This window comes from Nycticebus coucang, chromosome 12, assembly GCF_027406575.1.
Source record: "Nycticebus coucang isolate mNycCou1 chromosome 12, mNycCou1.pri, whole genome shotgun sequence".
NCBI lineage: Eukaryota > Metazoa > Chordata > Mammalia > Primates > Lorisidae > Nycticebus > Nycticebus coucang.
This window is the reverse complement of record NC_069791.1, coordinates 16,262,749-16,273,389: the sequence shown is the minus strand read 5'-3', so window position 1 is coordinate 16,273,389 and position 10,641 is coordinate 16,262,749. Positions and strand designations below refer to the sequence as shown.

Below are 10,641 nucleotides of genomic sequence, written 5' to 3'. Positions count from 1 at the left end.
CGTGGATCCAACACCCCGGATACTTCTGAGGCTTCCCGAGGGGGCCGCGCTCTGTCCCCTCGTCCCAGCTTGGGTCACTCAGTCCCACTTTGCCCCAACTATGGATCTGTCTTGTTCTTTCTCCCTCATTCCCCAAAGTACCAGCAGGGCACTCTGCTCCAGAGGGGGCGTCCTCCCTGGCCCTCAGGGCCTCCCACAGACCCACCCACTCCCTCTCCTCAAGGTTCCAGCCTCCTCTTTCAAGCTACACTCTAATCCATTTCTGTATTTTTTTTTTTTTAGACAGAGACTCAAGCTGTCACCCTGGGTAGAGTGCTGTGGCATCACGGCTCACAGCAACCTCCAACTCCTGGGTTTAAGCGATTCTCTTGCCTCAGCCTCCCAAGTAGCTGAGACTACTGACAGGCGCCTGCCACCAGCTATTTTTTTTTTTTTTAAATTGTAGATGTCATTGTTGTTTGGCAGGCCTGGGCTGGATTTGAACCTGCCAGCTCTGGTATATGTGGCTGACACCTTAGCCGCTTGAGCTACAGGCACCGAGCCCCATTTCTGTATTATTTAAAGACCTTAAGCATTGGTTCTTGCTTCTCTCCCATCTTGATTATTTCAGGGAGTGAAGTAGTGATTTACTTTTTACAATCAGAAAAGTCCTCTTGAAGCCAGACTACTAGGATTCTGATTCTGTCTTCCTACCTACTAGCTGTGTGACTTTACGAAAGTCACTTAACCTCCCCCTCCTCTTTAAATGTGGGATGATAATTTAGCTCATAGGATTGCTGTGAGAATTTAAGAGCACATATATTCAAGAATGACTAGACCAGCACATGGCAGAGTGGGCATTAAACATGGGTTGGATATTATAACTGTCATATTTCACCAATTCTAGGCTGTATCTTATTTTCTCACTGTAAGATTGCTTACAATCATGCAGCAGCTGGCAGTGGCTGTCATTGCCAGGGCATATTTAAATTTGGTCAGGTAAGTTCTGTACCATATCTTTCCTACATGTCTTCAGTTTAATTGCTGGTTTGTTTGTTTCTGGAGACAGGCTCTCACTCTGTTGCCCAGGCTGGAGTTCAGTGGTGTGATCATAGCTCACTGTACCCTCCAGCTCTTGGGATCAAGTGATCCTCCTGGCTCAGCCTCCCAAAGTGCTGGGATCACAGGAATGTGCCACCTCCTTGCTATTTAAAATGTCATCAGAAAGGTTACACTGTGATTTAGCATTTAAACAAAGTTATTGTCTATACAGAAAGGTGAGGAACCAGGAACATAGGGAGAATTTGATACAGTGAAGTAGTTATCGTTAAAAAGTGCCCACAATTTCAAATTCTCTTGCAAGACAGTCAGTGTTTTATGAACCCTGAGAAAGGAAGAGATGAAACTGTGTTGTTTGGTGTTATTACTAGTCACACATGAAGTAAGAAAGCACCTGCAACAAAGCTACAGAATGAGTATCAGAGGCTTGGAAAGAAATTTAGGAAATAATGGCGGATCATGTTTTTAAAAATGATATATCACTCATGCTCCTGATGGCACAGAATATGATACCATGTAGAAAACCATCAAGGACTGTGAGTCAAAGAGGAACTCAGGAAACTCCCCAGTAGCTGGGACTATACTACTGCTGTGTTACCACACCTGGATAATTTTGTTTTTTTTTTAGAGACAGGGGTCTCACTACGTTGCTAGGCTGGTCTTACACGCTTGGCCTCAAACAATCCTCCCACCTTGGCCTCTCAAAGTGCCCATTCATTATCTTACTGTATTCTCAAAACAACTTTGTGCAGTAGGCATCATTACTCCTGTTGTCCAGACAAGGAAACTGAGGCTCAGCTCAGAGTGTGGCTCACCAGTGCACGATGAGGTGGAGAGCTCTCAGGTTCCAGTCCCAACCCAGCTACTAACGTGCTGGACCATCCTAGATAAGTCGTCCGCCCTCACTGAGCTTCAGTTTCCCTGTGAGACCACAGCACAGATGGTCTCAGTCAGTAGTCTCCAGTTCCTCCCAGATTTCCATTCCTGGGACTCTGGCTTCCCCAGGGATCTGCAGGACAGGAGGTAAAGTGAGTCCAGAAGCCCATCCCTCCTCCTGACCCCACTCTGAGCTCAACCCTGCTTTTGGATCCTCAGGAGAGAAAGCAGGGTTGGAAGGATTAGGGAAGAGCCGGTGAGTAGAGACCTAAACATCTCTAGGACCCCAGTGGGCCACAGCAGCTTTAACAGCAGGAAGGGGCATTGCCCGGATACTGGGCTATGCGGACATTAGGACATTAGCTGCTTATCAGGCATCACAGCCGCCCTGGGCCTACACAACTCACTGCCCCACAGAAATGTCTTCCTGCTGTGGCCAGGGAGTTCCTAGGGCTTGTCACAGCTTCTGGAACCCTGACATGTGAATTTGAGAACAACTGCTCTCCTCAAAGTATAAATACTACTACGAGTAATGGCTGGTATTAAATGGCCACTTATAGCCAGCCTGATGCTGCTCTGAGCACTTTACAGACATTGTTCCATTTAATCAAACCTCGGTCCCATAAGGTCAGTCTGGTTATCCTGATTTTACAGAGAAAGACCAGAAAAGTTAAGTCACAGATCAGGATCAGGTATTGGAAGAGGTGGAATGGAAGCCCTCAGCTTCCTCTGTCAACCCTGGGTTGACTCCATCGCCTGGGGCCAGGGTCCCCAGGCCATGGAAACCACCCCCTGCCTTTAGGCTATGGAAGCTGCTCGTTGGCTGGGATCTCTGGAAGAAGGTGAAGCTTAATGACTTATGGGTGATTAACTACAAGAAAGCAAGAACAGAAGAGACACAAAACGTGTGTGCTTTGGAAATTTATCATAAGTCAACCAGTTGTTTTCCATCCCCTTCAAGAAGGAATAATTGGAGGTTGGACAGCAGGAAGAACTTCCCAGTCCCTAGAAGAGGTGGTATTGACGTCCTCTCACTGTCAGTCTTGGGTAAGATGTTGCCTCTGCCTTGGCAACATTTTGAGTCAGAGAGGGGCAGGGGATGCATCCCCCACAGAGGTTCCCATTTACAGAAGCCCGTGGGGTGGGGGAGGCCCTGGGGCAGCCGTCCTGGGGTAACCAAGGGAACAAACGTGGAAGCCAGGGGACGTCAGTCCTTATCTGGAGCTCATTAATGGGGAACATTAGTCAGCTGTGAAGGCCAAGATGGGATGATAGGCATGCGAGTGGGCAGGGGTAGGCAGTGGGGGCAGAGGCAGCCATGGGGGAGAAGAGGTATTGGCCTAAACAACTCCACCTCCACCCCACGTGCCCAAACCCAGGATGGAAAGACCCTATAAATGCCCATGGCCCAGCCTCCCCAGAGACCTTGAGAAAGAGAGAGGGAGCGAGAGCACGCCACTAGCCTGGCCCTGAGACTGCCAGGCCAGCCCACAGAAGGCTGTGCAGCATGTGGGAGCTCCGGTCCATAGCCTTCTCCAGGGCTGTGTTCGCGGAGTTCCTGGCCACACTCCTCTTCGTCTTCTTTGGCCTCGGCTCGGCCCTCAACTGGCCGTCGGTCCTGCCCTCTGTGCTGCAGATCGCCATGGCCTTCGGCCTTGGGATCGGCACCCTGGTGCAGGCTCTGGGCCACGTCAGTGGGGCCCACATCAACCCTGCTGTGACTGTGGCTTGCCTGGTGGGCTGCCATGTCTCCTTTCTCCGAGCTGCCTTCTATGTGGCTGCCCAGCTACTGGGGGCTGTGGCAGGGGCTGCTCTACTCCATGAGATCACGCCGGCAGACATCCGCGGAGACCTGGCTGTCAATGCTGTGAGTAGCCAGAACTTCCCTCGTCCCAGAAGGGGCAGATAGTAGGAATACCTAACAAAGAAAGAGATGAAGGGATTGGCTCTGGGTGAGAGTCTGGAAAAAACAGTGACACAAACAGAGACGGAGAAGCAGAGAGAGGCTGGAGCTAGGAACACAGTGGCCATAGCAGAACCAGGGTAGTAAGATCCATTATGTCAACAAAGGCAAGACACAAATGTCTGCTGATACTGTTTGCTCTGAGCCTCCTGCAGGAAGAGTAGCACCAGGGTTTCTTTTGGACTTTTCATTTTTCTTTTCTTTCTTTTTTTTTTTTTTTTTGTAGAGACAGAGTCTCACTTTATGGCCCTCGGTAGAGTGCCGTGGCCTCACACAGCTCACAGCAACCTCCAACTCCTGGGCTTAAGTGATTCTCTTGCCTCAGCCTCCCGAGCAGCTGGGACTACAGGCGCGTTCTTTTCTTTTTTTGAGACAGAGAGTCTCTCACTCAGTTACCCTGGGGTTGAATGCCGTGGTGTGGTCATAGCTCACAGAAACCCCAAACTCTTGAGGTTGGAGACTACAGGCACTCACCACAATGCTCAGCTAGTTTTGTTTTGTTTTCATTTTTAGTAGAGAGGGGAATCTCTCTTTGCCCAGGCTGCTCTCAAAGTCCTGAGCTCAAGTGATCCACCAGCCTAGGCCTCCCAGAGTGCTAGGATTACAGGTGTGAGCCACGGAGCCTGACTGTTTCTGTTAAATTTGATGCTTGTATTGCATTAAGAACTGGGCTTGGCTTGGCACCTGTAGCTCAGCAGCTAGGGTGCCAGCCACATACACCGAAGCTGGCAGGTTCAAATCCAGCCTAGGCCTGCCAAACAATAATAACAACTACAACCAAAAAATAGCTGGGCGTTGTGGCGGGTGCCTGTAGTCCCAGTTACTTGGGAGGCTGAGGCAAGAGAATCGCTTAAGCCCAAGAGTTAGAGGTTGCTGTGAGCTGTGATGCCACAGCACTCTACTGAAAAAAAAAAACACCTCACCACAGCCCTGCAAGCAGGAATGAGCATGCTCACATCTCCAAACCCTGAAGAAATACCCCAGAGCCCATGAACTAGCTGCATGGCCCAGTGGCTAATTGGGCACCTTGGGTACTTTGGGAGCTGTGAGTGATACGCCCTCTTCCCCCTTCCTGGGTCTGTGCAGGGCCTGAGAATGCCAGGGGCATGGGCGGGGAGGAATGACCTGTGCCCGCCTCACAATGGATCTCACTGCATCCCCTCATCGCAAGTCAGAACAAGTGCCTCTTCTGTGCCCCAGTCTCCAGCACTTCTTGGCCTGCTCCATCCCTGGGCTACTGGATAAGAGTCTTGAAGTCTTTAAAGAGCCCTGTACAGCTGGTCCTTGCCATAGGACTTCTCAGTTCTTCCAAATAGAAAATATAACATGGCTGGGGGCCCAGCGTCAAGAAAAGGCTAGAATGGCCAAAGTGGTGGGCAGATTGATGAATACGCTATTTCCATTGAGAACGAAATTAGTTCAGTTTGTGCAAGAAGAGGTCCAGTCAGACTGAAAGAGGAATTTCCTGAGAGCATAACCAAGGAAGTCCTTTTCTAGAAACAGGGCACTGGAAGCACTAAGAAGCCCTGGAGAACACTTAGTGCTCCTCCTCCATCACATCACAGTGACTGGACCCTCAGAAGGGAAGGGTCTGGGAAGGCTCCTCCAAGCTACTGCTCAACACTTACCTTCTTGAGGAACTGGGGAGAACCTAGCCTGGCTGGAATGGGCAGCAGTCTCTCGGAGACTAGGGAGAGTCAGATGACCATGAAGACTGCCCCAGGTGGCTTGGTGCCTGTAGCTCAAGTGGCTAAAGTGCCAGCCACATAGACCAGAGCTGGCAGGTTCAAATCCAGCCCTGGCCTGTCAAACAACAATGACAGCTACAACCAAAAAATGGCTGGGCATTGTGGCAGGCACATGTAGTGCCAGCTACTTGGGAGGTTGAGGTGAGAGAATCGCTTGAGCCCAGGAGTTGGAGGTTGCTGTGAGCTGTGATGCCATGGCACTCTACCCAGGGTGATGGCTTGAGGCTCTGTCTCAAAAAAAAAAAAAGACTGTCCCAGGTGTCCTCTGTGGACATTAAGAACCAACCAGTCAGGTGCTGCCTATGGCTCAGTGGGTAGGGTGCCAGCCCCATATACTGAGGGTGGCAAGTTTGAACCTGGCCCTGACCAAACTGCAATAACAACAAAAAAATATATAGCTGGGCATTGTGGCGGGCGCCTGTAGTCCCAGCTACTTGTAAGACTGACGCAAGAGAATCACCTAAGCCCAGGAGTTGGAAGTTGCTGTGAGCTGTGACACCACACCACTCTATCCAGGGTGATAAAGTGAGAATCTGTCTCTTAAAAAAAAAAACGAAAGAAAAAAGAACCAACCAGTCCACCAGGGAGTTATCCCTGATGTGCTCCTGGCCCTTCTCAGGGCAGACATCATCTTACAGGGCAAATTCTGTGATTCCCCCCTCTTGATTGGTAAATTGCACCAACTCACAGATCTGTAAGTCATTTCTAGTTCTCGCACAGTCCTCCAGAATCTATTTTATCATCCCCACTTTACAGAAGGAGAAACTGAGGCCAGAGGTCCAACAGCAAGTCAGACGCCTCCATACTGTCTGCCTCCAAAGCTCTTTTCACTGTTCCCCAGAGGCTCAGACATTAGACAGCAATAGGAGGCACTGAGGTTAGACCCAGAGAGACCCAGGCCAGGGTGCTGGCCTGATGGCTAGGACCCAGGGGTGAGGGTTTAGGCTCTGGAGAAGTGTAGGAGCTGACAGCTGTCAGAGCTCATCTGATGAAGTGCCTAGCCCCAGAGGGCAGGGCGTAGGGTACAGGATGACAAAACTCAGGGAAAAATCACTCTGGGTGCGGCTGAGTTATAAAATAGCCTCTTTGCTCAGCCCTGAGTTCTCTCCTTACACAATACAGGGTCTGCTAGGACCATGGACACCCACATGGGTATGGAGGCATTGCAGTACAGAGCCCCGTGCCCCTACCCCAATCTCCACAGGATATTCAGGGAGCAAACCCACAGGGCAAAACTGAGGCCTGAAACACAATGGGAGCAGTCAAAAGTCAGGGGAAAGAGTAGTATGCTGGACTCATGGAAGCAAGGGCACACTAGGAACAACCCACAGATCTGAGTCCCTGGAACCTGTCTCTAGGAGCCACTTGACCACAGAAAAGGACACTGTCATCTTAGGGCCTAGACAGTGTTTTTTAACCCTTTTTATCTCATGGCACACTTGAACCTATAGTTAAATTTCCACAGCACACTTAAGGTATGTTGATTAAAAAAAAAAAAAAAGAGTAGAAAATAAAAGAATATACTTACTGTGCTTTGAATTTTTTCTTTTTTTTTGAGACAGAGTTTCACTCTGTCATCCTGGCTTGAGTGCCATGGTGATACAGCTCATCACAACCTCAAACTCTTGGGCTCAAGTGATCCTCTTGTCTCAGCCTCCTCAGTACAACAAACAGGTGCCTACCACAAGCCCAGCTAGTTTTATTTTTCTTTCTATTTTTAGTAGGGGGGGGTCCTCTTTCTTGCTCAGGCTGGTCTCAAACTCCTGAGCTCAGGCAGTCCACCTTCCGCTGTCTCCCAGAGTGCTGGGATTATGGGCATGAGCCACCGTGCCCAGCCCATTTTGAATTTCTTTAGAAAATAATTTAATTAATGATTTTTTTTTTTTTGAGACAGAGTCTCACTTTGTCACCCTCAGTAGAGTGCTGTGGTGTTATAGCTCACAGCAACCTCAAACTTCTGGGCTCAGGTGATTCTCCTGTCTCAGCCTCCCAAGTAGCTGGGGCAACAGGAGCCTGCTATTTTTTAAGAGCAGGGTCTCTCCGGCTATTTTTTAGAAGCAGGGTCTCTCTCTAGCTCCGGCTGGTCTCGAACTGGAGAGCTAAGAGGATCCACCCACCTCAGCCTCCCAGAGTGCTGGGATTACAGGCATGAGCCACCGCATTCTGCCTTAATTAATGATCTTTAAAAATTGTCATGGCACACCTAAGATCCTCTCACCGCACTAGAGAGGAAGATCTTCCTATTAGCTGGCCCAAAGCTTACCACTGCAGTTGAAATCTCTTCCCTTTTTGTGCTTCAGGAGACAGAATTTCTAGATCTTAGCATCCATTTCCTTTCACACTATAGGCACACAGCCTCAGTCTCCACTTCTATGATGACTGGCTGGAGGCCTCGGGCAGTTCAACCCCCTGCCCTTGGGCCAGGGCTCAGGAAGGTGTCAGTAGTTCCAGCTAAGGTGTCTAACAGGGGTTTAGACTCGCAGCTTGGGAGCCTCTGTGGTGCCTCAACTGCAGATGGGCACAAGATAGAACCAGTGTGGGGTTCTACCCTACCTACCTCCTCTCTCTCCCCAGCTCAGCAACAACACGACCGCTGGCCAGGCTGTGACTGTGGAGCTCTTCCTGACCCTGCAGCTGGTGCTCTGCATCTTTGCTTCCACTGACGAACGCCGTGGAGACAACCTGGGCACCCCTGCCCTCTCCATCGGCTTCTCTGTGGCCCTGGGCCACCTCCTTGGGGTAGGTCATGGCCGCAGGTGCAATCCTCCCCAGAGGGACAGACACATAGATCTTCCCCAAAGAAACAGACACACAGACCATTTTGGAGACAGACACAGAACTCCCAAAGGTGACAGACACAAAGACCCTCAGAAGGACAGCTACACTGAACTCCCAAGTGACAGACATCCTGAAGGGCTTGATTCCCAGATGCCCCAGAAGGACAGATGTCACTCCAGCCCCCTCCAATGAATGCAGAGTCCCATATCTAAAACATAAACTATCCAGTGCCTACATTCCCTTCAGGTTGAGGCTTAGCATAGGCATTCTCCCCCCGCCCCGCCCCACCCCACCCCACCCCACCTCTCTTCTCTCTTGACCCCCACCTCCCTTTGTAGATCCACTACACTGGCTGTTCCATGAATCCTGCCCGCTCCCTGGCTCCAGCTGTCATCACTGGCAAGTTTGATGACCACTGGGTAATGGCTGAAACCTCCCTGCCTTCCCCTTCCCTAGAAACCCATTTCAAATGGAGAACAAGGGCTGGAATAGAGTAGGGTGGGGTCCTCAGCAATAGACCCTCCTCTGGGGGCCCTGGAGAGCCTCGGGTTCCACCTCTCAGACCTGATGCCAGAGACTCAGTTTCCACATCTATAAATAAGGATAGCACCGTTCTTACATCATTGGCTTCTTGGGAATGTTAAGTGAAGTTACCCATGCAAAACAGGTAACAGTGGGCAGCACCTGTGGCTCAAAGGAGTAGGGCGTTGGCCCCATATGCCGGAGGTGGTGGGTTCTAAACCCAGCCCTGGCCATAAACTGCAAGAAACAAAAAAACCGGATAGCAGTGCCCAGCACTGTGTTCAGGAATTGGTAATGTTTATACAAACTAAGATACATTTTTATTGGTTAGCATTTATCTAGCGCTTGTAAGAGTTTTTAGAACTTAGTTCTAAGTGCTTTGCAAATATAAATTCATTTAGTTTTCACAAACATCCTAGGAAGTAGGCATTATTATAACGAAAAGAAACTGAGGCACAGAGAGGTTAAGCAATTTGTCAAAGCTTACGCCTAGGCAGTTGCTTGGGGGAATTCTCACCCTTAACCCCAGCTCCGGCTCCGCGCTAACCAGTTTTCGTTGCTAAGTTCGTGAGTAAACATTTTACTATATTAATGGTGCATGAGCACCCCCTTTCCCAAACGAAGTGGGGAGAGGACTAGCGAGGGGAGGAGGGGTGCGCCCCCAGACCGTGCCCGCGGTCGGGTGCGAGCCGCCCTCTCCGCTCGCCCCCAGGTCTTCTGGATCGGACCCCTGGTCGGCGCCGTCTTGGGATCGCTCCTGTACAACTACGTGCTGTTCCCCCCAGCCAAGAGCTTGTCGGAGCGCTTGGCCGTGCTGAAGGGCCTGGAGCCCGACACCGACTGGGAGGAGCGCGAGGTGCGGCGGCGGCAGTCGGTGGAGCTGCACTCGCCGCAGAGCCTGCCGCGGGGCAGCAAGGCCTGAGCGCGCCGCCCGCCGGCCTCGACGGCCCGGCCCACCCCGTCCCCCACCTCCCCTAGGTCCGAAGCCCGCCACCAGTGCAGAGGGGCTGCTGGCAGGGCCGCGAGGACTGAGCTGGTAGTGGGCAGGGAGGGGCTGTGTGGAAACGGTGACCCTGGCAGGTCCCCTGTCCTGAGGCTGTGGGTGGCACGTGGATGACCCTCTGGCTCCTTGCTGGGATCTGAGGAAACGAGGGAAGATGTGAGGGAAGAAGAAAGCTCTTCAGAACCTTAGGTGGGGAGTGTACAGACCCTGGGGGGAGGGTGTCTGGGAATGGTGCACCCCCATTCTCAAGTGCAGGGTTGTACATGCCCCTGAGTGTGCAGTGCTGAGGCAAGTGTGCACAGCTGGGGACCTCTCCCTCCCACCTAGGCCCCTCCTCCCGCAGCTGCAATAAATCCACTTCTTCTGCAGTGGATGAACTGTGGATGCCCATCATCCCCAGGAGAAGGGGAGGGGAGGATCTGAAGGCCACTTTCAGAAGAGTGTAGGAAGGGTCCTGATTTCCAATCCCTACCCTGCCCCTCCTGGAAGCTGCAGCACTGGGCCCCAAGACTTACCAGGACTCATTGCTGGAAGCAGAGAGGTGTGAACTAGAGACCAGGGTCCCTAGAAATGGGCTCTGGAAAAAGGAGGGCTGGGTAGCTAAGGATTTCCTTTTTGCCCTGAGGGATGACCTCTCCAAAGGGGGAAGCAGGTGGTTGGGGCAGGGCGTGTGTGTGTGTGTGTGTGTGTGTGTGTGTGTGTGTGTGTGTGTG

At 51.3% G+C, this 10,641-nt stretch overlaps 1 protein-coding gene across 1 annotated transcript; it reads left to right on the top strand.

The window, feature by feature from the left end:
• The first annotated feature begins 3,341 nt into the window (after nt 1-3,341).
• Nucleotides 3,342-10,641, top strand: AQP2 (aquaporin 2). The gene is made up of 4 exons (XM_053556301.1): nt 3,342-3,781; nt 8,200-8,364; nt 8,742-8,822; nt 9,638-10,641. Exons 1-4 carry the CDS (start codon nt 3,422-3,424, stop codon nt 9,845-9,847), a joined length of 816 nt encoding a protein of 271 aa, XP_053412276.1. The 5' UTR covers nt 3,342-3,421; the 3' UTR covers nt 9,848-10,641.